Below are 26,475 nucleotides of genomic sequence, written 5' to 3'. Positions count from 1 at the left end.
AGAGAGAGAGAGAGAGAGAGAGAGAGAGAGAGAGAGAGAGAGAGAGAGAGAGAGAGAACGAGAGAGGGAGAGTGTGAGAGAGAGAGCGAGAGAGAGGGAGAGTATGAGAGAGAGAGGGAGAGAGAGGGAGAGAGAGAGGGAGAGTGTGTGAGAGAGAGAGGGGGGGAGAGAGCGAGAGAGGGAGAGTGAGAGAGAGAGAGAGGGAGAGTGTGAGAGAGAGAGAGGGGGGGGGAGAGTGAGAGAGAGAGAGAGTGAGAGCGAGAGAGAGAGAGAAATGTTTTTTTATTTCTAAAAAGTAACTTTTATTTAAAAAAAAATACAATCACATTCAAACCACAAGCAAATAAATAAGTATTTGAAAATAAAAAGTAAATCACATCAATTCTCCAGAGAAAAACAAGTTGGTTGTCTTTTACTGAGCACAACACATCTCTATAAGCCCAGATAACACTGAATTGCTGGATATCTTTCATTTCCCTGTAATAATGAGAGAGAGAGAGGGAGGGGGAAAATGAAGCTGACAAAGCCAGCAACACTGACCCTCATGATTCATGGCTGTAAATAGGTTGGTCAGCTCTGTCCAGGGCGATGTGTATCGTGTATATGAAGGTGTGATGACTGGGCTGAGGTTGGGCCTCTGCAGATGTCCGCAGCAGAAGTGACAGGACCTGCTATTACTGCCTGTTATGGTCACCATAAACACAACATGACTCGGCCTATAAAAGCTGTTCCCTCCGCCACGGTGCGTCATGCGCATCTGTTCACGTGCACGTTTCCCCGATGAGTTATACTACGTTCGACATTTATCCGAGCTGAGGGTCTCCTGCAGTCTGGCGTACCGGACCACAAGGCTGCTCGAAATAGTTCAGTATAAGTGAAAAGATTCTTTCTGGATAAGCAGTTGACGAGTGTACAACATTTGGTTTAGGGCACCTCGTAACGTTGTTTAGAAAGGTGCGATATAAATAAAGTTGTTTGTTATTATCATTATTATCATTATTATTATTATATTAGTTTTAAGGACATTTGCTGGGCCTACTTAGAAGATGTGAACATGCGGCATACTGTAACAGAACGGAGCAGCAGGAGGCAAATTATTTTTTTTACGCCACCAGTGTCACTGCTGCCAGCTAGTGGTAAAGAGAAGACAAGTCAACGTCTTCATGCAGTTTTGAACACGGGAGCGATTGGCCGATGTTGCAGAATTTCCGGTTCCCCCCGCAGAATCTGACTCCCCTTGGTGTGACCGGGTTACGGTTAGAATTGGGGCTGGGGGGTGTTAGGGTTATTATTATTATTATTATTTGTTTTGGTAACACTGTAACTACACAAACGAAGCATTAGTTAAGTATCAGTAACTACTGAATTCATCATGCTTTTACTTTAGCACCGGTTTTGCTCTTAGCTGCTTGTTTAGAGAGAAGATGCACTGATGACCTCTGATGACTAGTAGTTCTGATTTCCTACGTTAAATGCACTTATTGTAAGTCGCTAAATGACTGTAACGTAATGTAAACGTAATCATATGTAAAGCATTTGTAAAGCATTTGTAAAGCAAGGCATGCGCCAATGGTTAGTGAGCGTGTTAATAGATGTTTTATAAATACTTATTAATATTGCAATTCGTTTCCCTACGGGGATCAATAAAGTATATCAAATCAAATCATGACTAATTCAGGTAGTTGCTAGTTGTCACTTAAGTATTTTGTATGACCTCGTCTAAAGTGAGGACTGTCTACGCCTTACAAAGCAGTTACAAATTAGATTGAAAGGCCAGCAGGACCTTGAGACTCACAACAGTCTAATTAAGATCCTTTAGAAAGTGTAAATACATAATGAACAAAATATTTAGGTGTATATTTGTTGTGCATGAATTAGTCATGAATTGCAGTATTAATAAGTAAAACATCTATTAACACACTAACCATTGGTGCATGTCTTGCTTTACAAATGCTTTACAAATGATGAATTCAGTAGTTACTAATACTTAACTAATGCTTCATTTGTGTAGCTCTTATAAAGTGTTACCTTTTTTTAATTTTGATATACTTTATTAATCCCCATGGGCAAATTATGCTCTACACTTAACCCATCCTAGCTGTGTAGCTAGCAGCAGTGGGCAGCCGCCGTGCAGCACCCAGGGACCAACTCCAGGTCGTCTTTCCATTGCCTCGGTCAGGGGCACAGACAGGAGTATTAACCCTAACATGCATGTCTTTTTGATGGTGGGGAAAATAGGAGCGCCCGGAGAAAACCCACCACTGACACGGGGAGAACACAGAGGACGACCTGGGACGACCCCTGGGGTTCGAACCCAGGACCTTCTTGCTGTGAGGCGACAGCGCTAATCATTGAGCCACCGTGTCGTTAGCCTAACCTAGCCTAGCCTCACACCAAGGGGAGTCAGATTTTGTGGGGGAGACTCGGAAAATTCTACAACACCGGAAAAGGCAGTGAGTTCATTTCAAAGGCGTTCACGTTGCTCAAAACTTCAAATAACCCACGAAGCAATGGTGTCAACTGTCTGCAACTGTGAGGTGAGAAGAAATGCTTGATGACCGAAAGCTATGGCAAAGGCCTCATGGGGGCCAGCCTTTTGAGACAAGACATCTCTAGGGGAACCACAAAAGAGGGGAAATCTCAATTTTATTTCCCCCTTAATCCAAAAGACGCTGAAAATATGTCAAATACCTTCATCCATGTCAGCCTTTGCAGCCACGATTGCATAACTTGCAAAAACTAGTCGGCCAGTCACAGTCTCGTTTGACACCACATGCATTTCTTTAAATGTCTCTTTAATTTCTAACTTTTACTTCAAAGTATGTTATCAGGTTTATGCACACTGCAAATATTTCATTGTATTCTTCTGCAAAATGGTGCAATGCCCTGCAAATAATCTGCCTTCATTTGGCAGGAAGTCAAAAGATCTGTGGGATTGGACAGGATGTGATGGGACACCACACTGGTAAAACCAAGCAGTCCTCTATTTCATAGCTCTGAGTTGTCCAGCACTGATACCGCATCTCCATCTAGCAGATAGACGATGTCTTTCAGCACACAGAGGTCCCCTCCCTGGGGGCTTCAGATAGGTGACGAAGGGAAATCCTGAGCATTTCCTCTGGAAAGGCAGACCTTGAATGCAACTTTCTGCACAGAATAAATGTATGATACTGACCCGAGACACATCCTCGCCCTGCTGATGAGCTCAAGGCACGAGGATCTGAAACCGAGGCATATAATGTACGGTATAGACTCGCTGTCAGGTTATCCTTAAGGCTGTGATTTCAACCTTGCCATCAACAGCAATGTATTTGTATTATTCTTTTTTTTTTCCTCCCAGTACTTGAAAAATTTACCAAAATTGTGGCTTTGGAGAAAATTCTTTGATTCTCCATTTACTCAACTTGGGGGCGGGGGGGGGTGTCAACTATATAAAACTTTACCCGACCGCAAAGGATGCAGCAGCATACCTAAATGAGAGAAATATTTACATATCTTTCCTGTTGAGAAAAAATTGCAGCGCCTTGTGCTCTGAGATATTAACAATATTTGTTCATCAGTTAATATCTATTACACTGATGGTTACATTGTGACACACCTTAATGATACGTTATATTGATGTTAACTTTAGTATATCGGACAATGTACTGATCTGTTTACTGACATTAGGTTGTAATAAGAATATAACACACTAAGTAAGAGTCAAACCTGCTAGGTTTCAAATTAAGAGGCACTTTAAAAGAAAAGACCAGTTATCTCAGTGGTTTCTTTGAAGGGAGTTGTATCAAATGATACAAACTGGTGAAACTGGTACCTCATTCTGTTTCTAGTGTGGCACATATTGCTCTTTCAATACATATTTTGCCATTTATGTGGCAGAGAGGGAAGTGAAGGGTTGCCTGAAGGAACCGGGGCAGCATTCAGAGGACAGTCACCAGCTGGTCGGTGCCATCCTCACCTGGTGTTCAAAGTTTAAAAAAGCCTAACATCCTGTCTATTTGCCATCCATCCATTATCCAAGCCGCTTATCCTGCTCAGGGTCGCGGGATGCTGGCGCCTATCCCAGCAGTCACTGGGCGGCAGGCGGGGAGACACTCTGGACTGGCTGCCAGTTCATCACATCATCACAGCCCCCCCCACCACACACACACACACATTCACACCTAGGGACAATTTAGTATGCCCGATTCACCTGACCTACATGCCTTTGGACTGTGGGAGGAAACTGGAGCACCAGGAGGAAACCCACGCAGACACGGGGAGAACATGCAAACTCCACAAAGAGGATGACCTGGGATCATTCAGAATCAGAATACTTTATGATCCCCAAGGTTGGACAACCCCCGGCTTTGAACCCAGGACCTTCTTGCTGAGGTGACTGTGCTAACCACTGCACCATCGTGCCACCCTCTATTTACCAAATCATACAACAACAAAAAAGACCATTGTACCTTGAATTAAAATTCAGTTGAACTAATTTTTACAGCTAGCAGCATGTGGTAGTCTCTACAGGTAAGACAACTGTGTGTCCACTGCTGTCTTCAATACTACAGTGCTAATCAAGGTTCAAAAGTTCCCTTATATTACCCGGTAAAAACAAAACAATGAAACAGTAGATTTTTTTCTTTTGTTGGTTCTCTTTAATGGAGTTATCTGGCTGACTTTGCTTCCTGACTCAAAGCGAGAGGACAAACAAAACGGAAAATTAAAAACACAAGATATTAAAAAAAAAAATCAAATTCTAAGGAACACACTAGAAGCTACTAAAAACACAAAGTGCTTTTGAACAACTCAAAAAAGAGAGCAGAAAGAAAGGTTCCTTTTTTAGTTACAAATAAAATGTAAAAGCATAGAATTTAGACAGATTTTTTTTCCTAAATTTTGATTTCAGTCATTGTGAAATCTTCATTGCAGGGTGAATGTGACTCCAGGATATACACTCAGCCCAAACTTTGCAGGAAATAGACAGAGGCGCTCCACAGTTATCTCCTTGGATCTTGGGGGAATAAAAACATCACTTTGTGTGGGAGCTGCAAACTTATAATGAAGTCTCTTGGTGGCAAGCTCCAAAAAGTGTTCAACATGTTTCTGCACGTGTGACTGTGTGTGTCTCTGCATATATTATGTGGTCTAAAAGTCACAATTATTTGTCCTCTTCTTCTCCACTGTTTACTAGTCCTCTTCTTTGTCCATACATTCTCAATTTTCTGTTTGCCTAATGAACCAGTCAGTCGGCAAAAAACCACGAAACAAGTCAGTTCTCCAGTAAACCAGTCTTCCAGCCTCAGACTAACTGACACTCAGTCCCCCTGGCTGAAAAGCCATTTTAGCCAGACAACCAAGAGGCTCACCATTTCTGTGGTCAGCTTTTCCCCACTCCAGTTTGAGTTGGTCCAGTTTTGTTTGCGTTCAACAATGTGAAAATCATAAATACACAGTCTATCGAAGACCCGCAGTGGTCACTGCTAGCACTGCCGGTCGACAGACACCAAAAGGTCCACTAAGGTCCCAGAGCTTGACGGATCAGCAAACACGTATTGCTGCACGCTTCTAGTGGTGCAGTCTAGACAAGAGGGCTGTGGGCTTGCAGGTAGCAGGCCACACTCCAGCCCATTAAGACAGAAAACACATTCTGCTGTATGTCTGTGCTGCCGTCTGCCAGTCAGTCCTCGACAGACCAGCCAGCCATTGGTAGACTCATAAAACTTCTAACAGTAGGGGGGGAGGAAGAAAAGGAGATGGTGTTAAAGCGCAGGATGAATTGGAGAGAGAACAAGAGCTGATGGACAGGGAGGAAAAGATAGCCATGTAGCCCTTGTCTCTGTTTTTACTTGTGTCTCTGGAGAACTTTCCTCTTCCTTCTCTTGAAGAAACAGCAGCACCTGGAACACACAAACCCATGCATGTCAAACACACACGCACACAACATACAATTCTCTCCCCCCTCTTTTTCTCCCCAATTGTATCCAGTCAATAACCCACTCTTCCGAGCCATCCCGGTCGCTGCTCCACCCCCCCTTGCTGATCCAGGGAGGGCTGCAGACTACCACATACCTCCTCCGATACATGTTCTTTTCACCTGACAGTGAGGAGTTTCACCAGGGGGACGTAGCGCGTGGGAGGATCACGCTATTCCCCCCAGTTCCCCCTCCCCCCGAACAGGCGCCCCGACTGACCAGAGGAGGCACTAGTGCAGTGACCAGGACACATACCCACATCTGGTTTCCCAACCACAGACACAGCCAGCTGTGTCTGTAGGGATGCCCGAACAAGCCGAAGGTAACACAGGGATTCGAACTGGAGATCCCCGTGTTGGCAGGCAATGGAATAGACCGCTACGCTTCTCGCCCCAGTGTTTTATTTTTATATTGTAGAACTTTTTTTTTTATAATCAAGCTTTAGCTTCAGAGGGACAATTTTACATTTCAACATGAACACCCCCTAAAGTTCTTCTACAGTTAATGACCAATATTAATCTGCTTGGTTGTTTTGTACAGAGGGATGTCAATAAGTAAATTGTTTCACCCAATAATGGTAAATCTACTTTTACTAGGATAATTAGCAGTTGTTGGTCTTTCTGTTTGTCCTTACTTCGTTTCATCAGCCACTTCTATCTCGGGGTTGGCTGTGATTGGTGCATTTGAATGTCCTGCAGTGGGGTCGTCTGTGTTCAGTTCTCCATTGGTGGAGCTCATCACCTGGGGGCAAGATGTGGAAGGTGATGGAACATGTGCCGTGAGAAGACAGATATACAAACAGGGTCAGACATAAGCACCAAAACCCTGCATCTGAAGCAGCAGTGACACTGAGGGGGCCAGAACTTGTTAAAACATCTTTTGAAAAAGCAACAAGAATGTAAAGGCCCCAGTATTTTTCATACCTCTTTGTAGTGCCAGTTCGGATATCAGATATAGGCCGTCACTGTGACGGCTACATTCACCTATTCTACCAAGTGCTATTAAGTTCATTTAACAGCCACTACTTGAAAGTTAGATTGACAGTTTCTGACCCTAATATCCACCCTTCTGCCCCAGATGTATACCTACTCCACCTCTACAAAATCTATATTTGCTCACAGTGCCCTACTCCAACTATGTTTGTAAGCTTTTCCTCTCAAATATTTCTCTTTATCACCATCTTTTTGTCTCACTTTCTTGTAAGGAGGACAGGCAGGCAGACTGGAGACTACTTGGAATTTAAAGCTGCAATCGGCAACTTCTCTCACTATTTTATCCATTTGAAATGTGATGATGTGTCGATCCTGCTGGACAGACAATCAATATTACAGTAGAACAATGTACCAATATGGTTCAGTGTAGGAGGCAGAGAGAAATAGATCTGTTGGAACCGATATACTTGGGACTGTAAATAAGGTGTAGCCGCCATTGTCGCTTGTGTGCCATCAGCTCACCAGTAAATAGTCTGCAACCTTGTAAAAATGGCATTCTAATTCTAATGCAGTCTAAGGTATTACAAACGTCATTAAAATATACTGTAACCCTATTCTACAACATCAGTTGATTGTCCAACAGAAGCATTGCCACATCAGCATCACATTTCAATAAAATTTCCTGCTGGAGTTACTTCAAACATGTCCGTGTTTGCTGCTGCACCAATTGGTGCAACTCCACCAAAAAATGTGAATAGCTTTATATGGAGTCTTGAGTGTTTCTCAAACCATTGGTAAGGATACTAGCCAGTATTATGTAACCTGACTCCATTACCCAGATGGATAAAATAATGATTTATAGAAGGAGAAAAGTTGCGGATTTCTGTAACGGGACAGATGGGCAACCAGAGAAGCACATGTATGAAGCAGGTGTGGGTTCAATTAATTTTTAAACTGAAACAATAAAAATGTAAATAGAACTGATTCATTTTTCAAATAACTAAGTATTTGCTTTGCACAGCTGTTGTAGGATTTTCTTACCACTTCATGGTCCTAGAGATAGTGTGTTTGTGACTAGAGGGTTATCAATCTAAATCCCAAGACAATGTGGGAACATCTCAGCAGGAAAAGCTAATGATAGGAAGTCACGCCCCCCCCAAATAAATCCCCCAACTCAGTAACTACTATGAATCTTCCTTTGAGCAAGGCACTTCCCCCAAAGTAATGGCTATACTGGGAAGTTGCCAGTTGTCAACATGTGTAACTGTAGATGTGAACCCAGGCCTTGCTGAAAATATACACGCATGCTGAGCAAACTTCACTAAATAAAGATTTATTGTGACAAACTCCGGATGTCAATAATTTTTGCATTATTTGTATTATGAGTAAAATCTCCTTCCTAAATGGAACAAATAAAGTTCGACCCTACTGTAGAGACAAGGAAAGACATGCAAGTAGACAGGTAGACGGAGACAGACAGAAAGGCGGCAGAACTAACCCTCCCTCCCAGTACCTGGACAGACCCTCCCAGCCTATCGGCAGTGAGATGGGAGCCCAGCAGCTCTCGATTGGTCACTGGAGTCGGCTGGGACTCACTGCCTTTCCCCTCTGGAGACTAGAGGAGACAGGGTGCCAATTGGAAGAGAGGGGAGAAGGGAGGAGGTGGCAGTGGAAAGAAGAGGGCAAAGGAGACGGGTGGACAAGAACAGTGGCAAGATGGAAAGAGAGAGTTGCCATGGAAGGGAGAAGAGAAAGGCAGGGAAAAACCGAGAACAGGAAAGGAGAAGGAGGAGGAGGAGGAGGAGGATGCCAAGCAGAGGAAAGTGTGGCGGTGGGGAATTCAGTGACAAATTGTGACCAGTGGAATGGTGAGGAGAAGTAAGGAGTGAGTTGGAGGAAACAGAAAATAAAGTGAGAGTATACAGTCAGTACTTGGCAGAGGAGCAATAGAGGGGGTGTGCACCAAAGTTTGCAAGTACAGTATAGACTGCGTAGGGGAGACCTGCATCTACAATTTAAAAGTGCACAGGGCAGACAGCATTTGTGCAACACCCATGCAAAGAGAGAAGAGGTGGCGCTACAAAATCTCCGTATAGATTTCCTTTAACTTAGAACATCTGAGGCCAGATATCTACCAAAACGCCCTAATTCAATTCGCCCCCTGCAAAACAAAAGTACTTATGGGTTTGGAATAAAGCAGAATGAGTTTTGAAAACCTTTATCCAGATTTGTGAGGGTTCTATGTATATTGCATTCGTGTGTTGTGTGTTCCCTTTATGCATGTACAAGTCTGCGCATGTGCTTATGGTGAGTTAAATATGCAGTACCATTCAAAAGTTTGGACACACCTGATTGTAAGTTTTTCAAACTCTTGAAGTCATTGCCTATTTCTGAATGTCTTTCCAAAACGATTTTCAATTCAAAAAATATAATTTTCAAATGCCCCCTCCACCTCAACAAGTTGTTACATTTAGTACTTCAGTGAAATTTTGTAAAAATAAAGAAAAACCCTACGAGTAGGTGTGTCCAAACTTTTGACTGGTACCGTCCATCTATTTGCATGTGTGTGTTATGTGTATAATGTGCATGCACATCTGTTGTGTGTCTTTATATGTTGTGTGCATGCATTTGTTTACCTGATTTTTGGTCTGCTGTGGTGCTTTTTCTCTGCTGCTGGTCTGAAGTGGAGTCTCGCTGGCCACTGGGCCAATAGGGGTTGGCTAAAGACACAGGAAGTGAAGTGCAGTGAATTAACTTTCCGTTACTTTACCAAACACACAGAAACTCAGTGAAATAGTAGGTAGACATTACATTATTTAGATTTAATACATATTGTTCATAAGGGCCTTGAAAGAAAGTTTTTGGCTGTCTAAGCAACGGTTTACTGGCCAAAAACAGTAACTACCAACTATAAATAAAGACAGACTCATTAACTGACACATTGATGGTCAACACAAAAGTTAACAAGTCTGACTGTGTGATTTAACCCTTAGGCATTAACCCTAACGCCTAAACCCATATCTAACGCACCCATCTGACACTCACCAGTGGCTTTCCAGTCCAGTCATATTCGTAGTCAAAGATGAATCCGTTCCTGTCAAAGAGGTCGGTGAAGAGCTTCCTCAGATAGTCATAGTCAGGCTTCTCAAAGAAATCTAGCCGACGCACATACCGCAGGTAGGTGGCCATCTCTTCTGTTACACACAGGTCCACAAATAGGCACACAGGCACGGACACAGATGAACACACACACACACACACACACACACACACACACACACACACACACACACACACACACACACATGCAAATTAACACAAATACAAACATACACAAGCAGAAACCCAAAGGGTGCACACATGTATTGAACGAGAATTTTGTGGCTGTCACGAGAACAAACAAAAGCATTTAGCAGCCAATATTTTAGTGATACTATGCTCAAATTCCAAGACCTGCCTGGTGAATTCAGACTGTGTGGTGGATAACTAACCCTTCTCCATGCCTTCAGGAGCTATAGTCTCGGTGCCCTTAAGCAAGTTACTTGACCCCTAACAGCTTCAGAGTAAGTCTGGCCAAGCGTGACTGTGCTCGAGTCCCCTTTTGCTTCCCTCTCATGAGCTGTGCTTGTAAAGGTGTTTCTTTTTTCTTAAATCAACCTACAAAGTTCAATAATGGTTCAAAATTGATTGGTAGTAAAAGTGAAATGACTCCGCCAGGTTTTCCAAAATAATACTGTCAGGGAAATATCAAAACATTTAAAAATAATATCACCAAACTGCTATAATAACTTTGCTGACACATTAACCTTTTAGAATAAGTTGCCAAATAGATTTCCAGAATGGATGGATTATTTGTTGCTTCGGTAAATCACAGCGTTTCAGTTGGGTTCATTTTTGTCTTGTTTGAACATGTTGTACTTAACATGAGATGAGATAAATTGTATTCTAGGCGTGGACAAGGACAGGATGAATGAAGAAATGGGAATAACAAAAGTGTATGCATGTCAACAGACCTGGGAAATTCTCACATAGGACCTCTATCGGTGTGTCTCTTTTGGTGTCTCCTATTTTCTGATAGCGCTCCTTCAGAGTATCAGCCTGACACAGAGAGTGAAAGAGGTAAGAGACACACAAGAAGAGTGCAACACATTCATTACATAGTCATCACTCATTACCTGTTTGGAAAAAAAACAAAACATTCCTTAACATTTCCTTGTTCATGAAATGTCAGTTCAATGCCAAAGATTTGAAACATGAACACTACAGCTGTCTAAGTAAAAAGGAAAGTGATGGAGGTGGAAGGAAAGAAGGAAGGAAGAGGGAATGAAACAAAGCCAGACAGACAGAACAGCTGGCTTAATAATTCGTGTACCTTCGTCTCAATCAGTTTCCTATTCTGAAATGAAAACTGTGTGAGAGGAATGTCACGCGCCCAAGCTGAGATGGTATGTATTGCCACATTTTAACAGTGCAATTAAAAAGAATAAATATAGGGGTGTCTGGGTAGTGTAGTGGTCTATTCCACTGCCTACCAACACGGGGATCCCTGTTCGAATCCCCGTGTTATCTTCGGCTTGGTCGGGCATCTCTTACTTTGTCCTTTTTTGAAAAGGCTCAACCATTAAAAATATCTATCCCTGACCACAGAATAAGTAAATCAGCTATAATGTATCCTCGTTTTTTAGATCACTGGACAAAATTATAAATAGGCTAATTAATTTACAGCCATGTTGACAATAGCTAGACTACAGGCAAACACAGCAGAGAAGAAGAATGCTTGGATCTTGCCTGTCAGGCGCGTCCAGAGTGTACATGCACTGAAACGCCAAAGCCACTGGGTGCTGTCAGTCACCGGCGTTTCTATTGTGGTCTGAGGCCGCCTTAAGTCATCGTGACAGTGCAAAATAAATGCTCATACATAGCAGTGAAGGCATCGAAGGGCAAATTTCATTGTGAGGGTATTAGGCATAACCTTCAGTGCCTTTCAGTGTGTTGTAAGAACCTTGTAGATGGTCAACTTTTGCTTCGCGGCCTTTCCATCCATCTGTGCCACAAGGCACACACACAGTCAATGCTGTGTGAGCTCGAGTCTGCCTGTGCATCATCTCCTTCCTAACTTGCAGCTTGTCTTGAATGAACTACTTGACTAACCATGTTTTGATATACACATTTACTGTTGCATATTTAGATAAACAGCTTACAACTACACGGATACAGTCAGATTCCTTGGTGCATAACCTGTCTTAACTAGACTCTTACTATCTGGGTTGTATTATCTAATCAGTGATGTTAAGAAGAGATTTTATAGAAAGAAAATAATTACACTTTATAATTCTACACTTGATAGTGGTTCACTGTGTATGTGGGGCAAGTATTGAGCTGGAGACACGTAATGCACCCGTCGGTGCCGACACAGTCGAGCATGCCTACCAGAAGAGCGCTCGCTCTTGCGAATGGTTATTCATATGATCAATTCAATAAATATGAATGCATCTCGTTAAGACTGCGGGCAATATCAAGCAAATATGCGGGTCTCCTCATCAGTCTACAACCCTGAAGCCCTACCTGCTATATCTTCAGTTGTGTTCAGTAGAAAATTAAGAATTGTTATCACGGGCGTCCAGGTGGCATGGCGGTCTATTTAATTGCCTACCAACATGGGGATCGCCAGTGTTAGAACATCTAAGGGGCTGTTAGGCATGATGGTTCATCTTGCCCTCTTCGAGAGTTTGACATTACAGCAAAGTCTTTTAACACTTGCCACAGAACAACCTCGGTCAACTCCTTGAAGTGACAACTTGCATGCAATTTGTTCATGTGTCAAACCACTTTCAGTTATCAAACAGGAGTAGGGCTCCAGCAGCCATATTTTTCCACAGGAGCCGCGATGTTTGGATTTTGCTGTGGGGCTTTAAAATGTACTTTTAGTTCATCTTTTTGATTACAAAGATAATTTAAAATCGCTCCAATTTTGCATTTTGTAGTGATGAAAACTGGATTTTTTTGTGTTTGACGCACTATATGATAATCCGTAATAAGGAAATGACACAAAATTCTATTTTGAGGACAAAATTAAAATGGAAAACGGCTCTATTTCCACTTTTAAAACATTGTTACAAACATTGATAATTAAAAAAAAGCCTAATTTTTCACTTTCCGGTTTTCTTTTCAGAATAGGAAATTGATTGAGACGAAGGTACTTGGAGCCTTAACGAATGGACGGATGTCTCCTTACCTTGAGCCCTTGCCAGGGTAGGCTGCCTCGCAGGAAATACATGAACATGTGACCTAAAGCTTCCAGGTCATCCCGCCTGCTCTGCTCTGAAGCGACAAAGAAAACATCTCAGGTCAAATGACAGTAACTAGACACTGTGTTCGCATGTTTTAGCATTGTACATACATTTATGTGTTATTCTTTACTTGAAAATGGCTAGCCAGAGGGGAGGGTGTGTGTGTGTTGGAAGGGTGAAGTGCCACAATACAGGAATTATTTAGGTAAATGTTGAAAGGACCAGGGACTTCCACACAGATGTACTCCAATAATATTTAAGAGATTAATATTCTGTTGTATTGACAGTGTCTCTCTCACACACACACACACACACACACACACACACACACACACACACACACACCCCGTACATAATGGTGAGTGCTTGTGTCCTTAGATGAATGCATCTCACCTTTCCCCAGATGTGTATTAATGCTCATATATCTAGCCGTTCCAGTCAGACTTTTGTGTTCTCTGTAAGGGATGTGTTTCTTGGTCTCCGGGTCTATGTATTCTTTCGCCAAGCCAAAATCTATGATATGGATGGTGTGTTGCCGTTTAGAGCCAGGTCGCCCAACCAGGAAATTTTCAGGCTTTACATCTCGATATATCAAACTCCGGGTGTGGACAAACTCCATACGGGTAATCTAATGAAAGTAAAAAGGTAAACGATTAACAGAAAGACATCTGCACAATTTTGGATTCCCCCCACCCCTTTTCGCCTCCCCAATTGTACTTGGCCAATTACCCCACTTTTCCGAGCCGTCCCAGTCGCTGCTCCACCCCCTCTGCCGATCCGGGAAAGGCTGCAGACTACCACATGCCTCCTCCAATACATGTGGAGTCACCAACCGCTTCTTTTCACCTGACAGTGAGGAGTTTCACCAGGGAGATGTAGTGCGTGGGAGGATCATGCTATTCCCCCCAGTTCCCCCTCCCCCCAAACAGGCGCCCTGACCAACCAGAGGAGGCACTAGTGCAGCGACCAGGACACACACCCACATCCGGCTTCCCACCTGCGGACACGACCAATTGCGTCTGTAGGGACGCCTGACCAAGCCGGAGGTAACACGGGGATTCGAACTGGAGATCCCCGTGTTGGTAGGCAACGGAATAGACCGCTACGCCACCCGGACGCCCCTCTATTATACAACTTTTGAAAAAAGAAAAAAAAAAACCATCCAGATCATATGAAAAAGGTAAACTGAAAACATTTTGTTATGTATTTAAGGAAACAATAAGACGGCAGTTGAGACAGACTTACAACGTGAGGAATAAACAATGAACAAAAGAATTCAAAGAACTCCATCAGTGTTATGTGCAAAGCTGAAAAAAAGTCCACATCACTACAAAAAGTTGTAGAAAAATAGATAGTGATTAAAAAATACAACAGAATAGCAGAATACAACAACATAAATGAATGCCATTGAAAAAGTTTGCTAAAATATTCAGACTTATGCGTGTCTTACCAGCTGTATGGCTATCATGAGCACTGTCTTGAGGGAGAAGGTTCTGTCGCACAGGTCAAACAGATCTTCTAAGCTGGGTCCGAGCAGCTCCAGGACCATGGCGTTATATTTACCACAAGGCCCGAAGTAAAACACTTGAGGTACACCCTCTACATAAAAGGAGAGAGATGGAGGAGAAAACAAAAGACAGAGACAGTAAGAGTTAGTCAGAGAGGCAGGCAAAGACATGCACCAACACACACATGCAAGCTATGTATATGCACTAAGACACACTCTGACAAACACACACACAGCTAAGCAGACAAAAATAACACAAAAGTACATCTTCATTTCATACCTAATGTAAACAAAGAATAAATGACACAGGGACTTAACCAGCACCTGCAAAGTTCTGGCCCCCCGTCAGCTCATTGTTGGCACAATCCCGATTTAAAAAACTCAGGTCTCAAAGGACACTCTCACCTGAACTCCCCAGTTGTTTGTAGAACCGGTATTCCAGGTGAAGCTGGGGGGCCCGAGACTTGATTGGCTCCTAGAAACAAAGAAGATCACCCGATCATGTTAATCGATGCTTAGAATTCTCATTCCTGTAAATATCAAGAGGTAGTGATGGAAAAATACAAATGAGCTTAGACTCACACAGACAGACCGTCAACGTTTTGTGTAACTTTATTTTGTCCCTTCGTTATCTGGGCCTGATAAAAAGCTAATAAAGGCAACATGACTTTTATACTTCAAGCCAACAACCACCTTCTCCACATCTCTTTCTCATGTGAGCCCTTTCATCCCAGCCAGCATACTAATGTGAAACCTTATTATTGGAGAAAACCCTTCCAGTTTGGTTTGGACATTCCCCCCAAAGCATCTTCAGCACCGTCATAGTGCACTGACTTAACAACAGATCAATTCATTATATGGCTTTTGTTAAATATAACCCTGACAGGAGTTTAATTTTTTTAAAGTGACAAAAATATGCAACGCATTGAAAAACAAAATGTACACAAAATTCAAACAGGATAATGAAATAAACGTTTGTTTACACATTACAGCAGAATAAGCTAATCATTATATTACCAACTATCAGTTGTTTTGTGGAGCAAATACACCCCACAGCTAAATACCCCTTCACATATCAAGCACAATTCAAATTCATGGTCTCTACTCAGGATATGCTGACACTTTAACTAGCACAGCCAAAATAAACAAACAACTAGTTGACCACTGGCACTCCATCAGTGCCTGGTAACACTAAATATTTGCTTTTTGAAAAACTGCAGTAAACAGAAGCTTCACGTATGAATGCTAACTATGTACACCACAGCACTCAAAATAACATTTTGTAAGGCAGCAGTGGTTGATTTACCCAAATATAATTAACGTATGGTCAATACTGTGTCCACAATAATGATCTTTCACATTCTGCAGTATGTTCATAAGAAAGTTGTTTTGTACCTATAAATAAAGATTTAAGTAGCCTTGTAGTAGGCAAGTACAAGGGGTAACAATACAAAACTGTACACTACATAAGGACGGAGTGAATTTACCAGTTTGATTGCCACGTATTCGTTGGTATACAGGTTCTTGCCGAGTCGCAGCTCTCCAAAGTTCCCACAGCCAATCTTCTTTCCAACACGGAAATTTGGTCCGACCATTAGAACTCCAGAGTTGGAGCCAGCACTACGGCCACTATGGCCTGACCGACTCCCCGTCTTCCCCGACATCCTCTTACCCTCCTCGGTCTCCCCCTTTCCTCCACCGCCCCCACCTCCTCCTCCCCCTGCTCCCCGCTTGTCAAAGTCCATCAGTTTGTGGTAGCCTGGCCTCTCCACGGTTAAGCCGATTCCATGCAACCCACACAACCAGCAAAACAGCTGCCTGCCGGCCTGAGTGCTGATCACTAGGTTGGGCTTGGTTAGACCTGGGCCAGAGAATTAGGCTGGGGTTTGAGCTCTACTTAAGGGGTGGGGGGGTAGGGGGTTGAGATGAATTGAGATGGGACTGTGACAAACCTGGGTCAAATTTCAGAGAAAGGACTGAGTCTGAGGGAAAAGGCTATGACTAGGCTAGGATGATCCAAGCTGTTGTTATTGTAGTGATGAGGACTAGGGTTGAAGTTGGGGCTACAGTTAGAAGCTGGCCTGGGGGCTAAAGAGGCTAAAGCGGGAAATTGTGGCTAGGGGACAGGGTTGGACCTATACTTGAAAAAATGTAATGAGGCAACAGATGGAGAGGTGGAGAGATAAATTTCTAATGGGCTTAACAGTCTGAGTATCAGATACGAGGAAAAACACAGAATACCAGCAACATGCCTAACTATTGCTTGAATGGTAGATTTGTGGACAAAAGAATAAATGCATGCATGAATGGATAGATGAATGGATGGATGGAAGGGGGAAGGGGCAGTATTACCAGCTAAACAAGTATATAGCCCCCCTGTAGGGGCCAGGGATGGAGATGGAGGGGAGGAGTATGACTCGATCTGTCACCATGTGTTACTTGCCGACCGCTCACTATAATGCTACATGTAGCTAGCAGGCTATGCTAGCTTCACACTCAAGCAACCAATCAACCATTCCAGTTCGTTAGCGCAACACCCATGCACATTTAGCCACAAACTATCTGATGATAATTAAATGGATAATATTAGTATTGGAAGGTTACAGCCCAGTAGACCAGACGTCCCCCGCCCCCAAACACGTTTCGACAGCTGAAAATATGTCGACGTTAACAAAACAATTAAGGGTTTCTGAGCTTCCCTTTTTACCATCTATTCTCTGGGTATAAGTAAATACTTATCCCCTCTCACTTATGACCATAGGTCTGTCTTTCCGTTAATAAGTCAATCAGTGTGTCTGATAAGCAGGAAAGTTGAAAAGACAGGTAGCCAGTTGGTTGTTTTTACAACAGGTGCTCCTCCGTTTGCTGGTCCCTTGGCACCCAATGGTTTGGTCCAATGTAACACTGGGTCAAACTTTGGTCGTTGGTTTAAAGTGTGACGTGTACTGAAGATTCTATCAAGCACCTGCAAGACAGAGACATAATAAATTAAGCTGATTAAAATTTCATGAATTCTATAATAACTGAAGTGCCATTCAAAATTACTTGTTCAGTGCAGTGAAACAGTACAAGGACTACATATCTTGCTAGGACTTTCTAAGCTGCTCAGACCAATGCTGCAAAATTAGAAATTTATGCTGCCGCTCTGGAACCCAGGCCTATTAATCCATATTACTAGACATATGAGGACACTAGCAGCCCCCGGGCATGCAGCCATCAATTACAGTTCTGGGACAGACTGATCCTGTTGGTGATAGGCTTGTTGCTGCACAATTAATTGTCAACAAAATGTGTCAAGACGATCTGCTCAACAAGGTATTTTTTTTACAGAGCCACTGACCAACAGTACACACTGTCCTTGGCCAGTAATCTTTCTATTCAAACTAAGCAAATAATAAGCAATGACATTTTATTTTCCAACCCAAGTTTTGTCCTCAAGTGGAGAACTGAAATTAGGTAGAAAAGACAAGCGTCCACACATCGCCTTTCGTGTTCAGAAAATAAAACCGCAATACTTAATAAAGGCACCTTATCAACAGAATTTTTTTTTTTTGGTATGTTTTATACCTTTATTAGATAGTGGAGGCAGACGGGTAATGGAAGAGAGTGAGGGGGGGGGGAGAGGGGGGGCAGAGAGAGAGAGAGAGAAAGAGAGGGGGGAAAGAGAGGGGAGGCAGAGAGAGAGACGGGGAGAGAGAGAGAGAGAGAGAGAGAGAGAGAGAGAGAGAGAGAGAGAGAGAGAGAGAGAGAGAGAGAGAGAGAGAGAGAGAGAGAGAGAGAGAGGATATGCAACAAAGGTCATGGGCTGGATTTGAACCGCTGACAGTTGCGACCATGTGGTATGCCCTCCAGCCATTTGGCTACAAAGGATCCACAGAAATTTTTACATTTAAAATCTAAATATTGGGGGGGGGGGCAAGCTTCCCGAAAACGATCGGTAAACATGGGTGTCATTGTTAATAGCAAAGCATGTAAGGAGGGCAGGTCCAGTATCAATTTTTTTACGGAAATACAAATTCTTAAGATGAAATGAATGACTGTGATGGCCTGGCGGCCTGTCCAGGGTGTCTCCCCGCCTGCCGCCCAATGACTGCTGGGATAGGCTCCAAGCATCCCTGCAACCCTGACAGCAGGATAAGCAGTTTGGATAATGGATGGATGGATGAAATGAATAAAAATCATAAAACGCCCTGGATATAAACAGGACATATGTTAGCCCGGAACCACAGGAAAAGTACACTAGGATTTCTGATTTGTCTTTCAAATCACAACACTGTATCCAACTCTACTCTCTCTCCCTCTGTCTCTCTCCCACTCTCTCTCTTCTCCTGTTTCCCTCTGCTTTACATTCAATTTTCCTCCCTCCTCCACTCCTTGTCCCACACTCTCCAACCATCTTGCCCCTTCCCATGTCTTCAGAGTTATTGTCTTCCCCTTCTTACACCCACTTTCCTCCATTCTTGTCTCTCAGCCTTCACAAAAATGTTTCAACAAACATTCTTTAACAAGGCAGCAAGTGATAATGTGTGTGTAATGTGTGTGCAATGTGTGTGTAATAGGTATAGGTGGCCGATGTTGCATTACATTTTTCCGTTTGTGATGTCAAACGTGTATTTACTGAAAAATAATGTAAAATGCATGTATGCATATGTATTTACATAATACATATGTAGTTATGCATGTATGTACAGTACCAGTCAAAACTTTGGACACACCTACTCATAGAAGAGTTTTTCTTTATCTTTTTTACTAAATTTTACTTACGTACTGAATGAAACAGCTTGTTTGGTTGGGGATCATTTTCGAAATGAATATTTTTTAAATTTAAAGTTATTTTGGAATTAAATTTAGAAATAGGCAATGAGGGGCATCTGGGTAGCGTAGCGGTCTATTCCATTGCCTACCAACACCGGGATCGCCAGTTCGAATCCCCGTGTTACCTCTGGCTTGGTCAGGCGTCCCTACAGACACAATTGGCCGTGTCAGTGGGTAAGAAGCCGGATGTGGGTATGTGTCCTGGTTGCTGCACTAGCGCCTCCTCTGGTCAGTCGGGGTGCCTGTTTGGGGGGGAGGGGGAACTGGGGGGAACAGCGTGATCCTCCCACACACTACGTCCCCCTGGCGAAAATCCTCACTGTCAGGTGAAAAGAAGCGGTTAGCGACTCCACATGTATTGGAGGAAGCATGTGGTAGTCTGTAGCCCTCTCTGGATTGGCAGAGGGGGTGGAGCAGCGACTGGGACAGCTCGGAAGAGTGGGGTAATTGTACAGGTACAATTGGGGAGAAAAAGGGGGAAAAATCCAACAACAAAAAAAAGGAAAGAAATAGGCAATAAATTCAAGATTTTGAAAAACATGCATTCAATCAGGCGTGTCCAAACTTTTAACTAGTACCGTTTGTATGTATTTCATAATCATGTCTGCCTCTGTTGACTGTAGTGTGAGACCTACCATATAGTCTTACAGCCACTCTCCCTCTCTCTAAGCTTAGATTGGGCGGCCCACTTGTCATTACAAAATATAATGCAACTTTTTCATTTCTAAAATGTTCTTATCACTGATTTGATGGAGCTCATACGTCTTTCAACAAGTCACTAAGATCAAATACTGATCAGAGTTGATACTTGTCCACAACTTTGACAGGCTAAATCACTGTTTTTTCACTTCATTGATATACAGAAGTACAGGTTGCTCTCAGCAGTGTCCAATTTTTACACTGCTAAGGTACAGGCCTAATCAAAATAAAGTCTAATTTCGTTAAGAATACAGAAGGATAGAGAGGAAGGTAACACTGAAAGAGTGAATAGTGGAGGTGCCTGAGACAGTGGATAACACTGAATATGACTGAAAACAATGAGGCCAGCGCTAATGTTATAAAAAGCAAAAACATGGCCCTAAAGCCTCTGTGGTGTAGGGCAAAATGTCCACCCAGAACATAATCACAATGACCTATTTTTACTTTAACTGTATTATGGTTTTCTAAATTGCAAACAAACCCTGGATTTAGGCATTTTACTTGTGAATCCACTGGACTTGACCCATAACTGAACCAGAATTAGATGGTAACAATGTGTCTCTATGATCATATTTTTCATATACTTCTCAGTAAATAAAAATACAACTCCTCAGAGGAGTGCACATGACATGGCTGAAGTGTTTCCCATGTAGTGGCTTTATAAGGGATGGTCCAGCCAGATTAAGTCATATGTTGAACCTTAGTAAAATTCCTTTTAATGCTGTGCTGCAATGCAAAATGCTTAATGTTGACAGTTCTGGTTTATGTAGATTTATTGCTGTCAATCACTGAAAGTCTGTTAGTGAACTACAATGATTAATATCACTACATCTATTATTAATTCATTCATTCATTAACCAAGCCGCTTATCCTATTAGGGTCGCGGGGTGCTGGAGCCTATCCCAGCGCTCATTGGGCGGAAGGTGGGGAAACACCCGGGACAGGTCGCCAGTCCATCACAGGGCAGACATACAGGCAGACACACTCACACACAAATTAACATTTTAACAACTTTAATACTATTTTTCAAACAATTTAAAATCGCCGCTGTCCAATGCCTGTAAATACTGCAACACCTCAGTGGTAGTCACAGTGCGTCTGAAACGGTGGCTGTACCCAGACATGTTGGAAATAATAAAAAATCAAGTTTTTATATATATATGTAAAACTTTGTTAAAAGAAACACTCAACGGTAGTGAAAGTGTTCAACAAATAAGGAGCAAAATAATCCAGTGAGTCAAGTAAATTCTTTATGAGACAATGTACAAGCCTGTTTCATGCCATAAGCAAGCATCAGCTGTCAATAAAGTTACTCGGGAAAGGACATACCATTTACTGCCTTGTCATGCATAAAGGATTTACTTGACTCCCTTGATATTTTATAGAAATATATGTATATAAAAATTATACTATTTATTATACATATTAATAATATGTATTATGTATTATTAAGTGGGCAGCCGCCGTGCACACTAGCAATAAGCAAACTAGCAAAACTAGCAATAAGCATATGGGGTTAGAGTCACCTAATGTTGCTGTAAATTGGAGCCTTTACCTTTGATTAAAAAAAAGAGAAAAAGCATTAGTTAGATTATTACCTAGCTGTATGAAATGTTAAAAATATGCAGGCCAAAGTCCAATTAAAATTTGACCAAACAACTGTCAAACAAGTGTTCAACAAATCCATTTATCAAATAATAAAATGTGTTCCACAGTCCAACACACACCTTCTACCCCCGTTATTTAGGTATGCTGCTAACTTGCAGGAAACAGAGATGGATCAAATTTTTTGTGCCGACCAATCACAACACAGAAGCAGATTTCCCAGTGTATGGGCAGCTGATAATCTGACCACAACCCCCCTCCTTTGGCTCTTATGCCTTCACAGCCAAGTCAAGTCAGCAAAAGCAACCTTCTCTGCTTCACATTTCAGTGAATCACGATGCAGTTCATCTGTCTAAAACGCGCTCACATTGCATCCGGCTCTAAAGGGAGAAGCATGTAAGCATCATACCCAGTCTTAATGGGTTAATGAAAAAGTACAAATATTCAAATATCAAAATCTAAGTATTCAACTAAAAGCACAGAATACAACACAAAAGGAACATAAAAAATATATCGCAATGAATTAAAGCAGCAGAAGACAACTTTTTTGCTTTAACTTATCATTAATTATTATAATTAACGTTGATTGCACGTTGTAATGGCTAAAGGATAATGACAACATTGGCATTTAGGTTGTTTCCCTATAAGCCTTGCTTTCTTTCTGCCACCAGGTATGACCACACGGGAAAATTAAGGCTCAATTTATGATAAAAAAGAAGTGCATGAACCATTATGCGACCAGAATAGGAAGAGGAGGGTGCCCCCCCCAATAACTATCGGTAGCTGTCCCCAGTAGCGGAAATGACGGATGGTGGAACAACCAAAGTGACAGAGGAAACTACCCGGCAAGAGAAAAAGAACTCCGCTGATTGAAGGAGGCTAAGGCGAAGAGGGAGAGTGACAGAAACAGAGGTAAAAAAAAAAAAGAGAAAAAAGCGTGAACCTCAGACGGGCATTCACTCGATGGAGCCAGCTCCGGTGTTGTATCGAACTCTGTTTCCCCGTCGAGATCCATTTCCCCCAAGCCAGACGAAAGCGCTCGCATGGAAACAGGTTAGCTAACAGTTACGATTAGGTTAAAGTAAGCATTAGGTTAAGCTTAGGGTTAGGTTAAGGTTAGGTTGAGGTTAAGTTAAGGTTAATCATGCATCCTGGTGTTGTATTGAACTCTGGCTAGGGGGAAACAGATCTCAACGGGGAAACAGAGTTCAATATAACACCCAGGACATGAGTGGGTTCCAAACCGACATTCAGTTGGCATTCTTTTTACTGGATCAGAAAGTTACACAACCTGCCTACTTATTAATACTACCGGTTGTTTTACCCTGTCTTTATCATAGCACTGAGATGGGGTTTCTAGTTCAAATTGGAATTTTTATGGTTGTTTCTTGCTTCGAACAGTAGCCAGCTGGAAAGCGATCTGGTTGTCTTTGCGACAGTAGCGCCAATAATAAAAACACTTGGAAATGCTGGGGGGGGGGGGGTTAAAAGTTGTCTACAGCTGCTTTAACATTTAAACTTATTTTTGATAGGAAACAGCCTGTTTGCCCTCTTCATTTCCTCTATCATCTTCTTTAGATCGATTATTTAAAGTACCCCAACATTATAAAGGAACAATATCATTTTGTCTGTGTGTTGGTATTAAGGTCATTTTTAAATAAAAGCACATCAGATTTATGAAGTGATGCAGCAGTCATCACTCCATCTTCCCTGAAACATCTAGATTTTTGTTCAGTTTTATGGTCATACTGTACTCTGTATTCATAGATAGGCACCCAGTAGTTAAATAATATCTATAGTATAAATTATCTCTTAATCTAAGTTCCTTCCAAACATCCAGATTATTGCTCAGTAGGTCATATAATAGAAAAGATACCTAGTAGTAAAGTAATAACTACAATATAAGTTCTTTGTAAGATCCCAAATTGTTACTCCCTAATTCCATAACTTCACATCTTGTTCCCCAGTACCTACATTGGTACATACTGTACTGGGGAGTCATTAGTGGAAAAGATTACACTGTAACTACAGAGTAATTACGCTGTACGTTGCGGGCTGTAATCTAAAGTGTTACCAAGAATGGCTTGCAAGATCAAAACTTGTCATTTAGCAGTTTTCAATTAATGATCCTTTACCCTGTGCCCCTGATAATTTCTATGTCCCTACGTAACATAATGAAAATGCAGTCTCTCATACTAGTTTTCATATATGTATAGTTAAGTCAGAAGTAATGTCTGGGCCTTTGCTTTGTTACATCAATGCAGAGTAATTCACGGTTTTTTAAATTGCAACAAATGGACTCAAATTCTACCTATTCTATTCCAAAATGATGCCACATCCCTTTCTCAACGACCACCCATATAATGTCAAATTTCCAGACAAACCAGTTTTCTGGGACTGTCAAAAGAATGTATAAATATTTCCCTGCACTACTAAGTAACGATATCCATGGAAAACAAAAATCAACACATGCACAGGGATCACTTTAAGCAACGATGACGTCACCCTCAATAAGACAAATTGTCAAACAATAAATGCAAGGCATAATAAATAAAATTTGATGGGACACTTTTCCCCAAATCAACTTAAAGTGCTTTGAGTACTTTCATTTTCAGCAGCAATTACCCCTTTGGAGATTGAAACTCTTGAACATAGTTTAAAAATGCATTCTAAGGAAACAGTGTGAGGCACCTAAGGAATTCTTTCACTAAACTTACCAAGCTACCAACATGGCCTGGGTTCACCCAACGCACACCACCGGACCACTGCCCCTCTCTGTCCTAGTGGCATTGGTAATGAAAGGTGAATATGTTCACTTCAGTGTGAAAATTAGCCTGGGAGATCAAGTGTCTTGCTGTTAGGATCTGATGAAGGGTTGATTGGTGATTAGGCAAGGGGCTGAATTTCTAAATAAGTCTTGAGTGCCTTATACGTAGCATTAGCGTTAGTTCATACGATCGCAGCTAATTTCACAAGTCGGGCAGCAGTCAACTGTTAGCTTGCCACATATACGTCTGCCGTGGCCACCTAGTCCGCCTGTTTTAGAAATTGAAATAGTATATCAAGCCATCAGTCAAGCTAGGTAACGCAGGGAACTAACGTTAGGCCACAGTAGTTTGATGGTCGACTGGTGGTCCAAATGTGTTTGGCCTTAGCCTCTCTCCACAATGCTAAATTTACTGGCTTTTTTACAACTCTAAGGTAACGTTCTCCTAACGTATGGACGTGTGGGGGAAGCTAGAAATGCAGTGTAATGCAGAGAGAGTCGTTTAGACAAGTGGCGTGTGATGCTGTGCTTAACAAACAACAGCAAAGCCAGTAGCCAAGTAATAGTAAGAAGCTAAACTGAGGCTGCCTAACGCTAGCTACTAGCAATTAGCATCTCCGGCTGTAGTCGTTAAAGGCTAACACTTTAGCTACTTAGCTAACTAGCTACCGCTGGCTAACGTTAATTTTCTACCCACACAGCCAACCATTCATAAACATAGTTCGGCTCAACCAAATGTGTAAGGTCGTGCATAAAACATCTACCTACCCGACCGTTTTTACTTGACGTCCCCGAATTTTCAGCCAGGAGTGCACAGTTCTCAGTGTCTTTGCTTCATTTTTCTTGCTCATTTCTTTTCTCTGTATGTTTAGCTAACCAGCTGAAAAGCCTCGCCAATGACTCCAACGCATTTTGCGTTAACGACGTGGAGTGCGGTTGTGTCGGGCGTGTGGTCTTGGCGTACATGTCCTCTGAAAATATGAAGAGAAACTGGTCGTGGCAAGCGGCGGAGGGAAGCGCACACTGTTTTATTAATGGAGACGGGACGACTGGTGCGAGCAATCAACCAGTTATGGACATTTATCATCTCTTGCTTTGATAAGAAACTTTTTTTTCTTTGCTGTTTTTCCCCTGTCCTTTCCATGGTCTCTCAATCCCAGTCTGTCTTTGTCGAACAAGAAAAAAGTGTAACTTTTTGCTGAATATATCAGATTTCTGATCAGTTGATGTGATGAAATTGTACGTATAAATAAATGCAATGTACACGGTGTCGTGTCGTGCTTGTGTGTCTCAGTATTTGCAGTAGGAGGACCTTGAGATTGCAGTCAAAAGGAGATCAAGCAGCAAAACAAAAGATCAGCTATAGTCAAAATAGCAACATTAATAAAAACTATTTTTAACAATAGTTATATTTTTCATTTGTTCAGCGTGTGTCTTTGCGCTGATCTCTAACATCATCATACAGTGTTGCACACACTTTGTTTCTCTTTTTCTCAAATATTCATGAGAAAATGTATTCCTTGGAAAATTGTTGTAATTCATAGTATGATCTATCTTATACAGAGCAATAATCTGAATGTGTGTCCCCGCGCTTAAGCATATCAGCTCCTTCACGCCTCAGGGCGCATAAGCTTACGATGGCCTTACGGTCGCTCCAGCCCACTTCTGACACCAATGTAGCGAATTCGGGGGACAACGCAACCACAGGAACTGCCGCGGCCGGGAAGCGAACCCGTATCGCCCGCACCGCAGGCGACATGCACGTAACGTGCATGGATAAGAAGACACGCTGGCCGCTGGTTGGCGGGTCTGACCCTTTAGCCGAGCGGTTAGTGATGTCGCCTTGTGGTGCAGTACACTTCGTATCGAATCCCGCACCAGGCAAGAAAATAACCGGTTACGT

The 26,475-nt window shown here is 42.3% G+C and overlaps 1 protein-coding gene across 2 annotated transcripts; it reads right to left on the bottom strand.

Moving 5' to 3' along the window:
• Window positions 1–4,634: 4,634 nt before the first annotated feature.
• LOC130124581 (casein kinase I-like) lies at window positions 4,635–25,443 on the bottom strand. 2 transcript variants are annotated; one of them, XM_056293995.1, is made up of 11 exons: window positions 25,341–25,443; window positions 16,174–17,651; window positions 15,092–15,161; window positions 14,630–14,778; window positions 13,573–13,807; window positions 13,125–13,210; window positions 10,903–10,987; window positions 9,935–10,083; window positions 9,526–9,609; window positions 6,592–6,698; window positions 4,635–5,882 (listed from the first exon to the last, which is right to left on the bottom strand). In XM_056293995.1, exons 2-11 carry the CDS (start codon window positions 16,429–16,431, stop codon window positions 5,828–5,830), a joined length of 1,278 nt encoding a protein of 425 aa, XP_056149970.1. In that variant the 5' UTR covers window positions 16,432–17,651; window positions 25,341–25,443; the 3' UTR covers window positions 4,635–5,827. The 2 variants fall into 2 exon arrangements, with proteins under 2 accessions (XP_056149970.1, XP_056149971.1); XM_056293996.1 differs by having other exon boundaries at window positions 9,935–10,080.
• Between the last annotated feature and the right edge of the window lie 1,032 nt (window positions 25,444–26,475).

This window comes from Lampris incognitus, chromosome 14, assembly GCF_029633865.1.
Source record: "Lampris incognitus isolate fLamInc1 chromosome 14, fLamInc1.hap2, whole genome shotgun sequence".
Taxonomy (NCBI): Eukaryota; Metazoa; Chordata; class Actinopteri; order Lampriformes; family Lampridae; genus Lampris; species Lampris incognitus.
This window is presented reverse-complemented; position numbering and strand designations above follow the sequence as displayed.

Coding starts and splice junctions, on each gene's coding strand:
- LOC130124581 (XM_056293995.1), bottom strand. CDS start 16,431: ATGGACTTTGACAAGCGGGGAGCAGGGGGAGGAGGAGGTGGGGGCGGT. Junction 14,779..15,091: donor CAAACAACTGGGGAGTTCAG/GTGAGAGTGTCC, acceptor CCTTTTATGTAG/AGGGTGTACCTCAAGTGTTT. Junction 10,988..13,124: donor TACCCTGGCAAGGGCTCAAG/GTAAGGAGACAT, acceptor TCTCTGTGTCAG/GCTGATACTCTGAAGGAGCG.